This window comes from Chanodichthys erythropterus, chromosome 15, assembly GCF_024489055.1.
Source record: "Chanodichthys erythropterus isolate Z2021 chromosome 15, ASM2448905v1, whole genome shotgun sequence".
In the NCBI taxonomy this organism is placed as follows: domain Eukaryota; kingdom Metazoa; phylum Chordata; class Actinopteri; order Cypriniformes; family Xenocyprididae; genus Chanodichthys; species Chanodichthys erythropterus.
In genome coordinates this window covers 35,183,169-35,203,372 of record NC_090235.1, presented here as the reverse complement: position 1 = coordinate 35,203,372, position 20,204 = coordinate 35,183,169, and the positions used below count along the sequence as shown (strand labels likewise).

The 20,204-nt window shown below is 35.5% G+C and overlaps 1 protein-coding gene across 1 annotated transcript in view; it reads right to left on the bottom strand.

The window, feature by feature from the left end:
* The window catches only part of ptprua (protein tyrosine phosphatase receptor type Ua), a 320,172-nt gene that overhangs the window by 220,238 nt on the left and 79,730 nt on the right, over window positions 1–20,204 (bottom strand). The window contains exon 2 of the mRNA XM_067411023.1: window positions 16,246–16,374. Within this exon, the coding sequence (XP_067267124.1) occupies window positions 16,246–16,374 (129 nt within the window). The remainder of the gene's footprint in view (window positions 1–16,245; window positions 16,375–20,204) is intronic.

The window sequence follows — 20,204 nt, the reverse complement described above, 5'->3', positions numbered from 1 at the left end:
CACAGAAAAAATAAGATCTTTTGTTTACTTTCAGGAAAAGACCAGTCTGACATTTCCCCTTCGCATACGCCTCACTGGAAGTGTCTCTTTCAACCTCCTGATATTTATATTCCTGCGCTTTCGCCATTTCACAGCATCCTTATCTTCTGGTCCTGTCAGAGCTTCAGCTAGTCAGGGGTTCATAGCTGTCTGGTGGAGATGTTTCCCTACATCCAACTTTATTTCAGGAAAGGGAGATGGACAATGAGGAGAGAAACCTTCTTAAACTAGCTCCCTTATTAGACCCCACACATTGGGACCCTGTCTCAGTGAAAATAGATGCCATGTCCTGAAATGGTCACACATTATGTTCTGATTGGTTAGGTGAGGTTCAAATTCAGCTGTGCCATTTTGCTATTTCAGTGAAGAAAAAAAAAAAAAAAAAAGTTAAAAATCTTATGAAATCTTAAAGGTTCTGTACCAGTAAAGAAACATTTTTTTTTTTTTTTTTTTTTTATCTACTGAAAAAAAAAAAGAAAGAAAGAAAAGAAAACATTGCATTTGCCAAACATAAGTATTTGCGATTGGAGGCGCGTTCTGCAGTCTGACAAATCAAAATTTAACAACATAGCATTGGGCGGTGTCAGGTATGTTCATAGAAGATGGATAGAGTGTTTTAAACACCAAATGCATGTGTGACACCATTAGGCACGGCAGGGGAACATAATGTTATTGGGGACGCATGCCTACAGCAGGTGTTGAAAGGATGTTGGAAGTTGCTGCCACTAAACCAATACTAATCCTGCTGAACACAACGTAGCCAAATGTCGAGGATCTGTTTAGAGATCAAATGTGTATTTTCCAACATGATAATCCCAAACACATAGCAAATGCAACAAAGTTGTGTGCAATGAAAGTATTCATGCTCAGCATTTTGAATTCTTCAAGTGGCCTCCTCAGTCCCCTGACCTTAAAGCCATTGAAAAAATTTGGGAAATTATAAACTTAAATTGTGATAAGTCATGCAGGTCTCCAATGAAGTTTGGAAAGAAGTTAAGCATGAAACATGCACAAAGTTTAGTGAGTCAATGCCCAGGAGAATGGCTGCTGTAATTAAAAACAAGGGAGAACCAACAAAATATTAATAACCAATCACATTGTAGTCAATGTATACTTTATGCCTTGTGAGCTTTTTGTTTTTTATATGCATTTTTTTTTTGGGGGGGGGGGGGGGGGGGCATAATACAATAAAACCCATATTTAAAATGCTGGAGTATGCCTTTCTTGCCAAATAATTTTGTTATTTAAATACCTTAACCCAGTTTAGTGTGTTCTTCTTCCCAATATAACTTACTCCTCATATTTTGATTGTTTAATAGAACCTGAAGTGTCATTAAAAGCAAATATTGTGCAAATATGCCCTCCGGACCTCACTTTTTGGCCACAACTGATATTACTCTAATTACTATTAGCCTATGATTATATGCTTTATAAAAAATGTTTCTTTTGAAATGTACATTGGAGCTTTTTAACAGGGCATCAGACTTGATAGACAGAAGTGGGTGAATGACATGACAAAAAAATGTAACATATTTAAAAGATAAACTGTCAAATATGACAAGCTTGACCTGCACATCAAAGTGAATTTCATTCTCATTAACGTTAAACCAACTGGCCTATTTTTGTCGCAGCATCTATGGACAGTGCGAAGAAACTATGAAAATCATTTTCTCCCATTGTACTGTCTCTGCCACTCCTCAAATCTGTCTTATCGACCAGCGTATCGAGCTCTGAAAGTCCTATTTAGTTCACACAGACGCTCACCTAATGTCATCCCATTGATCGGCAGCTAAAGTCAGCATGTTCTACATCAAACATTCACATATGCTTGGATGTTTAAATACTACAAAAAGTTTATTCCTCTCTGCATGTTTACTTGCATCAGGGATGTGAAAATTTCCACCTACGCACAAATCAGAACAAATCACGTTGATGTTGTTATCAGATAAACAGCAATCACGGCCGGACAAAAGAGGTGATAATTGCAGCTGCGTCCATCAAAACGCATATCAATGGCATTTGAATGAGTCTTATCTGCAGAAAGATTTCAATGTATCTGATAATTGCAGAAACAAAGCATCTTTTGTGTTTTAATTGGGCTGCCATGTGGGTCTGGGAAGAGAGACTCAATCAGTAGGCCATCGAGGGACTCATCCTACGTGCTGTCAGTCAAATGCTCCTCTACACGATAAAACGGCTGGATTAAATTGCTTTCTCTGCTGCTAAGAATTAGGGTGGGCTGAAATTGTATTTTTTTTTCCTCATATGAAAGGCTCCAAAGAGAGAATTGATCTTCAGTGAAATAACTTAGGCTGCGAGAGATGGAATTGCAGGAAAGAGGATTTTTATGAAAAATGCCTTATGCCGTTATGGGTGTCAACAGACATTAGTTATAACGCTGGGGAATATGAAGCCATTCTGAATTACTGATGTAGAGGAACACTGATATCAGGTAGTCATAAACACATATTTAGTTTTATGATATGCATTTGTTTGAAGAATACTAAATAAAATATTTAAATGAGAAACAGTTTGATTGAATTCTCACAAAACCAAACCTCTGTGCAATATATAACTAGTTATATTGTCATTTATTTTAGCTGCTGTGCCCAAATGTTCCACACAATTTGTCTTATTTTTAAAGATAAACTGTGCCTCAAAACTGTGCCTTTCACAATTAAATATTTATATGATTTAAGGATGAAATATGGTATTAACACATCTAACACTGACCGCACACATTCTATATACATCTGTGAATTCTATATACATCTGTGAATAACTTTATAATGTTATATGCTACAGCAACTTATGGCAATGTTTGGATAGTTACCCAGGCTGTTTGACCCTACTAATACTGTAAATTAATTACTCACCCTCATGTTATTCTACACCCGTAAGACCTTTGTTCATCTTCAGAATGCAAATTAAGATATTTTTGATCAAATCCGATGGCTCAGTGAGGCCTCTATTGACAAGATAATTTACACAATCAAATGAACAGAAAGCTACTAAAGACATATTTAAAACAGTTCATCTGACTACAGTGGTTCAAACTTAATTGTATGAAAAAAATACTTTTTGTGCACCAAAAAAAATAAAATAAATAAATAAATAAATAAAAATATAAGACTTTATTCAAAAATATCTAGTGATGGCCGATTTCAAAACACTGCTTCATGAAGCTTCGAAGCTTTACAAATCTTTTTTTTTTTTTTTGAATCATTGGTTCAGAGCATGTATCAAACTGCCAAAGCATGTTATGAAAAATTGCCCATCACTAGATATTGTTGAATAAAGTCATTATTAAGGTTTTTTTGGTGCACAAAATGTATTCTCGTCGCTTCATAACATTAATGTTGAACCACTGTAGTAGAACCCTGCGCGGGACTGATTTCCTTAACCCGCACCCACCCGCTCCCGCTGAATGTCTGACCAGGACCGCCCGCTCCCGCAGACTTTCTCTCAGAGCTTGTAAAAAATAGGCCTAGGCATAAACAAATACTCTCAGACTAAATTCGTTCAAGTTAATATCCAGAATAACAGACTTTAAACATGATTGCGTTTAAGTAAGATGAAGTAGCCGCAAAACCAAAGCACCACATGTGATAAAAACATTAGGTATTTTTTTGATTAGCATTATAAAACATTAGCTAACCGTTAAAACAAAACCACAACTAGCGGCACCTCAGTTTTTAAACGCAGGCTACTGCACACTCACCGAACGATTAACTAAAAAGCAGTTTAAAAAACAGTTTAAGTAAATAAGCCAAAGCACAATACGAGATAACTTTAACTTATTAAATAAACACATACTAGATATACTTTAAACAAATTAAATACAAAACGAAATAAATAAAATAAACAGAATGCCTTGCTTAACAGGCTATTGCAAAGAAAATAAATAATACTAATAAATAAATAAAAATAACGTAGCCTACTTAAACGAATGATCACTTGGCCTTGCATTGCTTACTCCATATTACTATGAAGGAAAAGTATATTGCTGACTGACTGCGGTCGCAGACTTGTGCATCTTTCTTCCATGATCCCCACACACACTGAATGCCCTCTCTGACGGTGCACTACTAGATCATGCGAGAATGCTCAAAATAAAACGTGCACATTTTAAGTGTTGTTTCCAATTGTCTGACTTGTCTTGCTTTGCTTTTGTCAAGTAAAGAGCCGCTTTGATTTTCTTCTTAACTTCATTTGTTGACTCCATTTCTATTACACGCCAAATCCCACCATTTCCCGCAGGTTTCCTGCAAAGTTTTCTGACCGCCCACTCCCACCCGCAGCAAAGGTAAAACCGCCTGCTCCCGCGAGATTTGCATAGCCCAAACCCAATGCAGCCCTTTACACTGTAGTCACATGAACTGTTTTAAATATGTCTTTAGTAGCTTTCTGGGCATTGAAAGTGTAAATTATCTTGCTGTCAATGGAGGCCTTAATGAACCATCGGATTTTATCAAAAATATCTTAATTTGTGTTATGAAAATGAACTAAGGTCTTACGGTTGTGGAGGGACACGAGGGTGAGTAATTAATGACAGAATTTTCATTTTTGTGTGAACTAACCCTTTAAGAGTATTGGTTAGGTTTAGGGATAATGTTGGTAGGAGGTACATTATTTTCAAATGCAATAGAGCATTATTTGGCATAACTTAGCGCCACTCATCTGGCATCTCATTTTCAAGTGTTTCAAAAAATGTTTCACATTAATCTATTTTGGATGTTGCTTTTAGCATCACTCACTGGAAATTTCACTTTGAAAGTGTAGCAAAATGAGCAAGAAGCAATTTTGGAAAAAAAAAAAAAAAATTGCTACAGGCACATATTACCAATGAACCTGGTTTGTCTTTTTCTATTCTGATCAACTTGATCTCATGAGAAAAGTTGGTGAGTTTGAATGAATTTGCACAGTTTGATTCAAAAGAAAATATTAGATTTTTAGGAAACAAAATAAAAATAAGTATGAAGATCCACCACTAATCCTAACCCTCAGTGGGGTGTAAGCAGATATGAAAACAAGTAGGTGAAGTATGTAAGATTTTTTATTAAAATATATTATCTTAACCCAGTTTTGTTCATTGATACTATTAGTATCCATTACCATATGAGTTTATCTTTCCCAAAAGTGTAAACATTGAGCCTCACAGGAACCTTCAAAGCTGTAGTAGGCGGAGCCAGAGGGTGTTTAGCCGCTGTGGGACCATGGCTGAAGCGTTAAAGGGGAAAAGATATTCAGCTTCGGTTAGAGAATTGCAAGCCAAAATTCACTACAGTTAGACCTTCAAAGATTAAACTGGTCCTGAACATGTCAAAGCGAATAGGGCATTGCTACAGTATGAAACACGTTACAATGGTCACTTCAATAACATACAGCATCATAATGCAATTATGACAAATGTTCCAGTTTATGTTTACTTTGATGTATCCAGTGTAGACCACCTCAAATATTTGTGAGGCTCACGTTCGCTTCAGACAGACTGTTAGCCTACTCAATTACTCATTACACAGCTAAATGTATTCCTAATATGTTGGACCATTTAATGAAAGCAGTACTTTTACCTGCCTAGAAATGCCTTCAAAAGCACCTGTAAAAGCTGAATTTGTGATGTTTGAGTTGGGGGAGGCGCTACCAGCGAAATGGGTGTTTGTAAAATATGCTGTATTAATTCACTTAGTGCCATAAGAGCCATAGAAATTCTTCACCTGTAAATAAAATAGGGTAAAACATTTACATAAATCTGTCATTAAAGTAATACTATGTTGTATATTGTTAATGGAAATGCTAATGGACAGATTTCTTCATGTATTATAGACCCCTGTCACATCAACGATATCGTAGGATTTCAGATCAGGCATTGAAAAAAAAAAAACACAATCAGTCAATGAAATTGCTTTGGGCTCGAAGCAGGATAGAATTTGACAGGTACATAAGATTTGGCACAACACCAGTGCATTTATTTTATTACGGTGTATGTAAAATCTAAAACATCTAACCTTCTACGACTACCTCTAAACAATTACTAACCAAACACTTTGTTCGGAGTCATTTCATTTGTCATTTAGAGGGAAAATAACTGTTTACCTTTCAATTTGGAGGACTATACTTCATTAAGCATAATCGCACTTAAAAGACAAACACAGTGCAAGCACACACATATACAAAGAGCTGCATTTTGCTGATGAAAATGGCAATGCATTCTGAAGCTTTAATTACCGGCTTTGACACTGCACAAAGTGCCTAAATAAGATATGTCAGTTCGACTCACAACTGCGCTCCATGGCTTTTATGGTCTTGACACTTCACTAAGGAAATTACAATTTCACTGTAATTTCAGAAATTGCACAGCAATAAAAAACATGCTAAAGGTCTGCTTGAGCTGTCACAATTTTAAGACGTTCACAAATCATTGATTATGCATTACTGTTATTTGTTCCCTATGTGGCGCTTTCTCTGATGACAGACCATTTAATGACAGCCTCCTTCCTGTCAAAATTCAAATGTAATTTTTGGTCAGAGACAAACAGACATTTTTAATACAACATGCTTGTTTTTTCAGCTTACATTTTCCTATAAAAGCCTTATGTTAGCCCTTGACTAATTTTGCAATGCCATACTTTTGATTTATTAGAAAGTCTGGTCCACTTAGCAGGCCACTTATTCTTGTCAAGAATTGTCTCGTCTCACTTGAAAAGGAAGTGAAAGAGATATATAAAAGAGTGTACAAATGTATAAAATTGCAAATATTTTATTACATTAAAGCAGCCAAGCAATTCCCTTTTTAACTACTGGAAGTTGTGTGAAACCAAGCAATCAGATTAAAGCTTGCAATATCAAAAAAGTTATTATTTGTGTGCAATATATGGATCAGACGGTCAGTAAATGGAGTGCTGCAGGGATGGTGTATTTTTGTAGATCAAAACCCGAAAAATAGGTGAGGATTGTGAGGATTGTAGCCAATAGGTATTTTGGTTAAATGCCTGTGGTTAATATAAGCTCAAAATATTTTCACGTTTTATTATATGACCTAAAATACATAAGTAATACCCCCTTGTGATTTTTAGGCAGTTGCTAACAAGAGTCTAAAAGGGACTACAGAGGTTGTCGGACACATTAAACGTCATCACATGAACAGGTAAACTTGTTCAACTCACTTGTTCACTTTTATAGCCTCATTGTCTTCATAATCATGCTCTTGCAAACTATTCTAACTCATTTTCAGGGATTTTTTTTGTTTTTTTTTTGTTTTTTGTTAGAAGAGTTGTCAGAAGCTTGGTGACCGTAGTGTAGTTTGTTTAACTTCTACTGATTGTATTTAGGCTTCAAAATTTGTTGTGTTCATTTGGGAAGATAACCATGATGAACAAAACATGTACGAATCATAAACTTTTGTTGGACATAGAGCTTATTTTCTGCAATAATCAAAAAGCCAATGGGAAAATCCAATTGGGTTTTTGTCGAGAAAACCAGGGTGATATAAACTGGGTTAGCCTACAAAAAAATGTCATCGTTGCACAAATCTATGTACCATGAGGATACTGCCTTGAACTACCAAATATCTCATATTTTCTGGGAAACTAGTGGCAGTATGACTGACTCGCGGTGACTTAAAAGGTGGCTTATGGTTCATTATTCAAATGACCATCCATTTTAGTAAGACTCTCACTAATGGCAGTGAACAGCCCATCATTATCACTTCACTTATCACCCACAGATCCCCCACTTACGCCTGACTACCTGGATATCAATTATCCTGACAAGACCAGTCATCTCTGTTCTGATGGCAGTCCACCCCTCGCCGTCTTTCTCTCTCTCAAATCCCATCCAGAAATAGCCACAGTAGCTCATAGGCACAATCAAGGTCCTGTGATGACGTTCCAGCTTATAATGTTTCCTTCATGGATTTGCAGGAAAACATAGCTCGGATTGTTTGCCTGCAAAGTGTAGACTTTGTATAGATACAATCTTTATAAACAACCACAACCACTTTTCACTACTTAAGAATGAGACAGCAATGGCTTCAGAGACTTTTCAATAGGAATATGAGTATCTTATAAATCTCTGAATGAACCAAATCCACATGAAGCCCACAATTCCATCATTATCTACTCATTATTGTACTGCTGTTGCCTAGGGCCATGAGGGAGAGCTAATAGAGGAACTTAATGCTTCAATATGGAGTCAGAGAGAACTTTTGAGCTACATTTTTTTTTTTTTTTTTTCAAAAATGAGTCACCAAAATGAAACCTGTGCAGAAGCTCTCAATGCTGTTACATTTTTAAACATTTCACTTCATGATCAGTGACATGACATGTGAGAACTAATAGTGTTTTGTATCAGTGATAGCAAATCTGGTGCAATGCATCCAAAAGCATCATGAAGCATTTTGAACTGAACACAAGTGCAAATAGGATTCTTGAGCTCCAGCAGAAGAGAAAACTATTGGTGAATGGCCCATTCCTCACATAAAGTTGTCATGTTGTGCACTATATATCAGGTCATCTGAAGCCATGAGAAGTATGAACCACTTTTATGTCCCTCTTGGAGCTTGAAAATATAAATCACTATCCATTTTTGTTGTATGGAAACAAAAAGCTCGGAATGTATGGAAACTAAAAATATTTCTTGAACGTTTATTAATGTTAAAGTGTAACTTTGTGTAACGATTTTCAAGCTGCTTTGTTTTGTTACAATGTTGGTAGTATATGTAAATGAAAATGAACAATGTTTACTTGTTCTTCGTGTTACCTGGACATTACATAAGGCGGACCTTTGACAGCTCCAGGGCTTTTGTGAAAACTACCGATTATACTTCCGCATTTTTGTATCCCCTGCCCAAGGGCAGTCGGATTGACAGAGGGATATTAACAGTAATCGTAAGCGTAGGTTTATCTATGTCTACACTTTAAACAGCGTTATTATAAAAATGAAACAATATGGCAACAGCTTTCTTACCTGTACATGGTGGTGTTCTCTCTAGTCAGGTAGCACCGATTTAAAAAAAAAAAAAAAAAAAAAAAACTATAGGCAACCAAGTTTTATTGAAAGCCCATTTTGCCAGTGGTGAAGTACCCCTTTAATTTCAACATTTACTAATACATTATTAAAAACAAAAGTTTTATTTGTTTAACAGATTGGTTCACTTTTCTCCACATAGTGGACTTCAACGGCTACCAAGGGTTTGAAGGGTCAAATTGCCATTTAAATGCAGCTTCAAAGACGATCTCAACAGAGGAATAATGGTCTTATCTAGCAAAATGATTGGACATTTTCTAAAAATAAATAAATAAAAATTATATAAATGTTAACCACATATGCTTGTCTTGCACTAGCTCTGCGATATGCCACTCATTATATAATGGCATGGCCTATTTGCCCTAAGTGCAAATAGCAATATATTCTATTTGCACTAAGTGACAATAGCAGCATTTTCTTAGCAATAAGCTATTTACACTAGGTGAAAATAACCATAGATTTTATTTACACCATGTAAAAATATCAGTTCTTTGTAATAAGAGTAAATTGCAAAGAAATTCAAAAATAAAATTCAGGTAAAATTCAAAAAATTCAGGTCTGCGAGCCTTACTCGCTACTGTTGCACCACTGAAGATGTTGAATTCTGCACATCTTTTTAAAATCTTGAGTGGCCCAACCAGACATTGGTGGGTGGAGCTAGTGTAAATAGCATTTGCCAACAAGGGATGCTATTTGCACTTAGTGTAAACAGACACTCTGCTATGTAATCATGTTGGAAAGGTCATGCATGACGTAGGCGGAAATAATAAGCAAGTGGTTACAAAGTGAATGTGCAAAGACTAAGTCAAAAGGCCTTTACAAAAAATAAATAAATAAATAAAAATAATAATAATAATAATAAAAAGGTAAAACAAAGATGTCGGACGATTTTGAAGATGGAGGAGAAAATGAGATGGAGTTTTTCACACTACCATGGTACTTCTGCCTACTATACGCATAACCTTTCCAACGTGAACCACAATTTCTTTTCAACTGAAGAAATAAAGACAAACATTTTGGATAACATGGGGTTGAGTAAATTATCAGGAAATTTTAATTCTGAAGTGAATAATCCTTTAACACTGCATGAGCGCCACAGTAGCTTCATCCATCCTGAATTCCAAAACTTCCAAAGACATCCTCAAACTCTCACAATGTCCCAGGCCTTCAGTTTAATTAGGATTTATTTAAGCCGGTCTGATACACCATGTCATCTTAGAGAAGTTAGTGCTGCACTTTTCTTTTCTTTTTTTCTTCAACATCAGACAAGCGAATGGCATCTCTCCCTGTCTCCTCAGCATTCCTGCTCATGCTAAAATCTCAGTAATGTTGTCTTACTTGAAATCACTAACTTCTTAATTTTTGCTTTCATGGAGCTTTGAGAATGACTGTAAAAGATCTGTGTTCTCTCATGATGGTGATGGAAATAATATGAGCTGGGAGGAAATACATTCTAATTGATTAAAGGTGCCCTAGAACCAGATTTTACAAGATGTAATATAAGTCTAAGGTGTCCCCTGAATGTGTCTGTGAAGTTTCAGCTCAAAATACCCCATAATTTTTTTTTTTTAATTAATTTTTTTAACTGCCTATTTTGGGGCATCATTAACTATGCGCCGATTTAGTGCGTGGCCCCTTTAAATCGTGCACTCCTTGCCTGCCTCAAGCTCTCGACTATAATACAGTGCATTTACAAAGTTCACACAGCTAATATAACCCTCAAATGGATCTTTAAAAGATGTTTGTCATGCATACTCATGTATGCGTCGAATCATGTGAGTATAGTATTTATTTGGATGTTTACATTTGATTCTGAATGAGTTTGATAGTGCTCCATGGCTAAAGCTAAAATTACACACTGTTGGAGAGATTTATAGAGAATGAAGATGTGTTTGTGCATTATACAGACTGCAAGTGTTTAAAAATGAAAATAGCGAAGGCTCTCTTGTCTCCGTGAATACAGTAATAAACGATGGTAACTTTAACCACATTTAACAGTACATTAGCAACATGCTAATGAAACATTTAGAAAGACAATTCACAAATATCACTAAAAATATCATGTAATCTTGGATCATGTCAGTTATTATCGCTCCATCTGCCATTTTTCGCTATTGTTCTTGTTTGGTTACCTAGTCTGATGATTCAGCTGTGCACAGATCCAGACGTTAATACTGGCTGCCCTTGTCTAATGCCTTGATCATGGGCTGGCATATGCAAATATTGGGGGCGTACATATTAATGATCCCGACTGTTACGTAACAGTCAGTGTTATGTTGAGATTTGTCTGTTTTATCGGAGGTCTTTTAAATAAATGAGATTTACATAAGAAGGAGGAAGCAATGGAGTTTGAAACTCAATGTATGTCTTTTCCATGTACTGAACTCTTGTTATTCAACTATGCCAAGGTAAATTCAATTTTTGATTCTAGGGCACCTTTAAATATTTATTCCCTTTTATTTAAATGCAAAGTTTCACAAAAGTTTTGTGAGTGAATGCTAACACATCTTAATGTAATTTTTCCATCCATCCATCCATCATTTTTTATTTTTTTTCCCCCAATCACCATTTCCCCTTAGGGCACATGTGTCAAACTTCACTCCTGGAAGGTCACTGTCCTACAGAGTGTAGCTACAGCCAGCTCGAAAACACCTGCCTGCAATTTTCTAGTAATCCTGAAGACCTTGGTTAGCTGGTTTAGTTGTGTTTAATAAGGGTTGGAGCTTAAAAGTGCGTTCACACCATGGCGTAGTTACCATAACAATTCTGAAAAGCAAAACTTTGCAGGACAGTGGCCCTCCAGGATTTGAATTTGACACTGCCTTGGGGGTTCTGTTATCCTACTGAAATCAGTAGATTTGCAGAGTTTGGTACAGCACAGAGGCCTTCAACCCTGCTCCTGGAGACCCACTGTCCTGTAAAGTTCATATGCAACCAGTTTATGCAGACCTGCATGTGGTTTTCAAACAATTCCAAAGAGCTTGACTAGCTGGTTCAGGTCAGGGTTGGAGCTAAACTCTGCAGGACAGTGGGTCCCCAGGAGCAGGGCTAACTCACTGCAATTCAGTTAGTATTACTTTAATACATTGTTTTCTTTCCACAATTTCAGTCACACTTTTGTATTATAGACACAATTAATAGTGTAGGCTTAATTAACTTTGAAAAATGTTGCAAATCAAGCTCATTTTGCAACTTGTTGGACCAGAAATCAGTAATTCAGAGTTTGTTGCACCAGTTAAACTAAAACTGCCAGAACAAATATTTGTCAAATATTCTACTAGAGTTTCTGAGATTCCACAGCATGACTCCAAACAGGTAAAGTTTTCTCATTCTGATGCAAGAACAAACCTGCCATTAAAGCTTATTAACTCTGCCTCTTATTCCAATAATATATTCAATCCATTTCTCTAATCAACACAGTACAAAGCAGCATGAAGAGTGGCAGAAAAGAGCGAAGCAACAAGCCGATAGGCTGAAAGCTTGTCTTATTACACCTTGACATCAAAGACAGCACTGCTTCCCCGCATCAACACAAATGAGCATCTCAATCTCGTCAGGAAACAAGGGGAAAATTGGCCCGTGCTAATGTGCCATTTAAATGCAAAGAGCAATTTCTGCAGTGCTTGCTAAGATTTTTTTTTGCTTTTTTGCACCTGATCTTCAAAGGCGGCATGTCAAAGTTTTAGAGAAGGGTTGACATGTTCTTGCAGCAGGGGGCAGTGGAAAGATCAGGGCACCGCCCGTCTGTTTGAAGTCAAACTCAAAAAAACTGAAGACCTGACACACTTCTGTTATGGATCCAAAACATGTCTAGTTTTAATGATCTAGTTTTTGGAGGGTAAACAAAGAGGTGCTCTCAATAAACAGAATTTATTACTCCAAATTCAATCAGCGTGTTTATATGCATTTTAAGGGGCGTGAAATTACTGAAGATCGCTCAGAAGTTTATGTGCTGTATGCTAGCAGGTGTTCCTCTTCGAATGCGGTCTCCAACTTTATGAGTCATCAGAACACAAGTCTGCACTCCCATTGCGTTGCTGTTCATTTGCATAAAGTTGACTTAAAGATCACCAACATGCTGTCACACATGTCACTGGAAATCAGAAACACTCGTTGAAACTGAATGAACTTCCCTTTATACAGATCATAGGCTTTAACCAATACCTTTAATGTTTTAAAACACTTAAATGTAACTTGTCAGTGGGCTATAAGCTTATGCTTTAGTTCTTTATTATTATTATTATTAAATATACATTTTATTGCACGTAATAACATGGACACATTTGCCGTCGCTACATAAGATAAACTGTGTCTCACAAATTCTTTTTTAGAGTCCATCAAACTACAAATGTTCTCTATTGATTCTACGTTTGAAATTTTCTGCTTGAATTGTCACTAGCTCAAGTCATGCCACAAATTAAAATTCTTCATCATTTACTCACTCTCATGTTGCTACAAATCTGTAATATTTACACAATACTTCTATTATTCACAAATAAACATTGATCAGTGCATATACATAGAGCACATCAAATATGGTAAAGGGAAACTTGAATGTACTTGCTTGACGCATAAGGACAAAACCTCATTGGTTCTTGCGGAAGTTCAAACCTGCTTGTGTGACATGTTCTCACATGTCAATCAAGACATATTTGATGTACTTTATGGGTTGTATTTGTTTAGAATGACATGAGGGTGTGTAAATTATGACCGTTTTCATTTTTGGTGAACTATCCCTTTAACAGTGTTATTTTATAAGGGAAACTTCCTTTTTTGTTTCCGCAAAACCTGAACAAGCATAGGCTAGAGGAAATACTCTAATCATATTTGCTACTCATTAATTTATTACGTGTTTACAGGTGCCCTTTTTATATGCTTGGGCGCACCTTCACTCAAAAAAATGATTCTAGCTGCTTGTTCAGTTTATTTAAATAAAATAAGCTGAACCAACACAAATCTTTAGTTTTTTACTTAACTGGCATTCGCACTCAATTGTATTATGTTAAATGAAATTAAATTTGCAAAATGTTAGGTCAACCTAAACCATTTGTGTTGGGACTACATGAATCATTTATGTTGCATTGATTGAAACTGGGCAGTGGATTTCTAGTTCCCAGCATGCTTTGCGTAAGGAAAGATTGGGACAGTAAATGTTGAACTTAAGTGCTGTTTAATGTGTTTTTTAGTAAAGGGAAATACCTTTTGTAAAGTTTGAAGTTCAGTTATATTTGACATTTAAAAGAGTTTATGTTATGTCGATTTTTTGAGGTTACCATTATGCTGAAGTGTAGACCTTGTGGTTAGGCTCTAGGTGGCTACATAAAACAAATTTATATTGTTCTCAACGAGCATTAACTGTGCTCAAGCCAGTAATGAGAAGTTCTTTATCTGATCATTACTTGCATGCTATAAATGTTACTTAGCATATGAAAAAGTGTTATTTTAGTTTAGTTTTTATAGAAATATAAATAAATTAGTTTGAGAGCCAGCACAAAATTTACACAGTCTACATATGGTCATCAGCTTTTCCCCTCTCAATGGTCATGAAACATGTATGTCGGTGTACAACAGCTTCTCAAAACCTAAGCACAAGCGCACATCTTCACCATGATGGTAACAAAAAAACAAAACAAAAAAAAGCACTGGTTGGATCAACAAGAATGAATTATGTTCAGGAAACATACACAGAATACGTCAAATGAAACTGGTGTGATCTCATTCAATTAGGATGAATTTCACTCATTAGTACAATTAACCTAGCTTAAGTTCAAATAAATCAGTTCAACTGTGTGGAAATAGGTGTCATTATTGAATTAAGTTAGACCAACAAGTTATTTTTTTGAGTGTTGTTGGCCAATGGCTTAATTTCACACGTGCCTCAGACACCGGGTTCCATGGGACATGTCCCTATTGTGTCATTCGATGCAGACTGGAGTTCCCTTGAAAGGGAACTATTAGTACTATTTCTTACAAGCCATAAAACAAGTCAGAATTAATTAGTGCACCTTTTAAGGCAAAATGTAAAAAGCTGATTTGAAGTGAGCGAAAACTTGAAATGCAAAAGATTAATAGACTTTTCACAGAAGTATCAGTATTCTAGCGAGCTTTTCTTTTTTGTCAGACCTGCATTATACTCGTCTACCTTTCCTCTCTCTCTGTCTCTGTTTCTCAGTTCCACTTCATTGACATGCTGAACATACCCCAGTATGGATCAATAATATTGAGCAAATAGCACCCAATAAACTAAGCTGTTGTCTCAATTGGAGTGTATTTAGCAGCTTTGATGGAATTTAACCCTCCAGATAAATGCAGTATTGGACGGCTACTCAAAGAAATGTCAACATAAAGTGCCACAAAGTGCTTCAAGCTTCTTATGTCCAGTTAACAACATTACGTGCGACTAGAATGTGCCTAGAGTGCTGAACATTTTATATCACAGTATGAATAGTATCAAAATAATGGTACACTGCATTACAATATAGATATTTTTTTTTTTGCATTACAATATAGATATATATTTTTTTTTTTATCAAATAGTTTATATTAATACTCATGTAGTTTTTGGTGTTTGTTATCTTTAATTGTATTTAAAATTGCTCATACTTTTAATTTGTTTAAAGGTGCCCTAGAACCAGTTTTTACAAGATGTAATATAAATCTAAGGTGTCCCCTGAATGTGTCTGTGAAGTTTCAGCTCAATATGCCCCATAGATTTTTTTTTATTAATTTTTTTTTTAACTGCCTATTTTGGGGCATCATTAACTATGCACCGATTCAGGCTGCGGCACCTTTAAATCGTGTACATTTTCAGAACTTTGGCTAACATTCTGGCAAGGTTTTCTTTAAAAGTCATGAACAAACATTCTTTTGGTAACATTAATAGAAAGTCTGTTCAAAGTTATCTGGTCTTAAATAACATTATGGAATGTTTTTTTTTGGAAACATTTTAGTTGGACATTAGTCTAACTATTTTCTCATTAGTTTGAAAATTAAATAAAATATGTATAAATTATATTTCTCTAGATTTTTACTGAGTGTGTCACAATGCATTCTGGGATTGTGCTTTTTTGGGTTTTTATAGATTCAGCCATTTCACATACAAATAAACATGGGAACTATGATAGTACAATCAAATGTATTTATTACAGCACAAAAAAAAAAAAAAAAAAAAAAACTCACCTCGTATGAGGTCAGAGGTCATGTGAGGCCAGCTATAGGTCCGTACAAGCTGCCAATCAAAATCATCTTCCTGTGCCTGTCTGTATTCACAGAGGCTGGGGTCAGAGTCTTCCTCAAACGTGCAGCCAGCTAGAGAGAGAGATAACACACTGTTAGAACAAAAAATATATTTAGATTATCAATTTACATTTTATTTTGCATTTGTAGGTCAGTATAACTGTATCTTTTGAAATATTCTGAAAAGTCATAAATTCCAACAGTGCAACAGAACACACATACTCTACTTGAAACTGAACTTCACACTTTTACAACGATTTCACACCAACATGGTGACACTCTGTGGCAACATTTAATTATTTCAAATACAGAGTTTGCCAGCTGTTTTTGATGCAACAAAACTTGACCAACATCATAGAAGGACTTCAGGGAAGAAAATAAAATTTCTAAAAAGAGTTGATTATGACCTCTTTAAACAAACCAACCAACAAACAAGCTACACATTTCTGATTAGACTTTGAAAACTTTAATATGAGAACAGTAGGATGATCGTTGCTTTAGGCAAATGTATTTCTGTAAATAACTTTATGTGAGTTTGCTAGCTTTGTAGTGGAACCTCAGGGCTGTTGTGTTCAAGTAATTAAAAATTCTGCACAAAATATGGTTTACTTTGTAGCTGTAATCTTTCAGGACGTTTCTTTCAGTGAGAAGAAAGACTTTGTTCAGACAGGCAGCATAAATCAGATTTTTTTGGCATATCCAACTCAAATCTGTTTAGTTGATTGCCAAGAGAAAAAAAAAAAAAAAAATACCATTGGGTATTTTTTTTCAACACAAGGTGATTGAAAACACATGCCTCTACCTCTACATTTTTGCAAAACTTGAAAAAAACTCCAGTATACAGTTCCAGTAGTCATGTTCCATTCTTGAACATGCCAGTAACCAGTCGAACTGGTTCACAGAATCAAACTCGAATTTTAGTTCCAGGTTAATGATACAAGACGCATATCAGATGTAGTAAGCACACACCCTGCACACCAACAAATGAGCCTATAAGTATGTCCAGACAGGTTACTGAACCAAAGAACCAGTTAAAAAATGAACTGATTAAATAAAGACCTGAATAAGCCTGTTCTAACTGTCAAAGTTTTCCAATTCAAATTGTTTCTGTGAACTAACGTGACTGGTTACAGGCTTAAAAGAACAAAGCACTTCCACTTCCATTTAACTTCCACTTAAAAGTACTTCCATTTTGAAATAGTAGGCTACAACTCATTTACTGTATTTCCGGTTATGTATATTTTCAATGTGCTGTGGTCATCTTGTTGACTAAACGCCACTTTAATGAGCGTCCGCAAGAAGATTTAAAACTTTGGACATTTTCAGAGACAGGAGAATAGATATTCTGATGATTATTTTTCCAAACTCAATGGAACTTTAAATTTTAATCCAATCTAAGCCAATCTCAAAAAGCAGTGGCTGATAAACATACGTGATTATTTCACCACGGGGTGTTAGTGCTCATCTAAACTAGTGACCGCAATGTTGCGTTGTGACCTGATGAATAAGATCAATACGAACCTTTATTTATTTATTTAGAATAAATATTTTAATTGCTATTCTGTGTCATTTTTCATTATCAATCATATCACTGTATGTAATTTACATGTTTTTGCCAGAATTGTTAATTAATATTTTATGTAGTAACATTGTCAACACGTTTCTGTTTAAGATTAATTAAATATTTAACATTGTTACATTTACTTAAGGCTCGTACAGCACATTCATTCATTCAACTATTTTAGAAGACTGGAAGAAGAGTGCCAATGCACACAAGAAATCCTTTTTATCAGTCAAATTCATTTAAAAATGTAAACTCAATAGGTATGCAATATGATCAGTAAGAGAAAAACACTGTTAATGAGAAGACGAGCACTGGACTACTGCAGGTTATTTTTTTTTTGTATTCAAAATGCATAGTTGGAAAGAAAGTATATTGATAGGAACATTTCAGATGGTTCAAGATAATTCATTCACAGAGAACATGATTCATTGTTTTAATCAATTCACAGCCATAAAATGTAGTAATAATCTGCATTCTCATGAGTAACCGTCTGTATGTAGGTGTGCTGAACGCTGATAACGGAAACTTCCGATACTTTCAATTCCAGCTGAAATGAACATTAGTGTAAAACACCAACAGCTTTTCACACAAATTATGATGGGGCAGTTTATGCTTATTTTCACACAGTTACTTGCAAAATATGACTTCAAAGTACTTTTATCATACTGCATGATTTGTAGAGTAATAGATTTTGACATTTGCATTACATAACCAGCTCCATATGTTTGGTTTATCTGACATAGTAAACTTGCTCGATACCAGTTAAAAGAACTCAAAGACTTGTAGCATCAAGCTTGATTTATTTTCCAGCGTGACGGAGCATTATTCTGTAAGCGCAATTCATTAGACATTTCATTTACAAACTGCCATGATACGAACAACAACCAACGTAATAAAACATTGCCAGATTCACAATCATCTGTTACAAATAATCTGAATGCGCTTTTAGCACTTTTTTTTTTTTTTTTTTTCTAATTGGCCTGGGTTAGGATTTTTGTTTATTCAGTCAGACTGGATTTCAATAGCTTTCTTTGTCATTCAGGTTTTGATCTGACTGTAATATCATATAAATGTTTAAATTACACAAATTTACTCATTAATGCTCTCATGGGGCTTTTATAGTGAATGAGTTAATGTAGCAGTTTTTAGGATAGGATATGCAATAGTAATTTTTGTACATTATTGGACTGCACTGTCTAAACAAATGGAACTGTTTGGGGTTCATTACTTGTAAAATAACAGTGCGGACAGTCAGCCCTGAAAATTGGATTTGAAAAACCAATTGGAATTGTGTGTTTAGTGTGAAGAAAGGCTAATCGCCTGCACTAAAACTAATGGTGCAAACGAAAAGACTCTCTCGCCAGCGCATGTAGTGATGTGGAATCATCTGAGGCAAAGATGATTGAGTACCACACATGAACTCAGGCTACAGCTAAAAGCTTTTTGTTTCCCTTAATTGCATCTAATAACTCTGGTTTCCTCAGCTCCGTGTAAGTGGAGGTGTGTGTTTCGGCTCAATTAGCTCCAGGCTTGGAGGACGGTGAGGTAAAGACAGGTCAGGTAGATTGCTGTCACCTGCCAAACATCAACATCACACTAGAGACACTGAGACGAAACACAAAACTCACATAATAGACTCATCACTGGTGTGAGGTGACCCACTCCTATGTGTGTGTGTGTGTGTGTGTGTGTGTGTGTGTGTGTAGGAAAACATACTCTCAATAGAAGCTAATAATACTCCATCTATAGCATCTAAAAACAGAAGCACTCTCACAACCACATGCTCTCATGCTACATTACAGGTGGTGAAATTATAGCCAGACTCAGGAAAGTGGACCAAACTACTCGCATGAACAGAAGAACATCTCAATAGAGTCATACACTCTCAGACCCATTGATTCTGGTTCGACAACTACACTTTTAAAAAAAAAAAATGAGTGCATGATATTTTTCATGTTCAACAGGTTATTTCAAATTTTCTAGTGATAATGTATGATTATGAGTTGTTTAATTCATAAAATAATTCAAATTAAAAATAAAAACAAATTCGTCCCATGATAGGAACCCCTAAAAGGTTCTATATATGAAGCACCTGACAGAACCCTTTAAGGTTCAATATAGAACCTTTTCTTCTAAAAGTTTAGGATCAGCAAGATCAGTATGTCAAGAAAAAAGAAAAGAAAAGAAAAAAGGATAAATGTTGTTCTTTTGAAGAAACCTGAAAAAAAAAAAAAATGTTACAAAAATATTAGGCAACACAACTGTTCAGCGTGGATAATAATAAGAAATGTTTCCTTTCTTGAGCACCAAATCAGCATATTAGAATGATTCCTGAAGG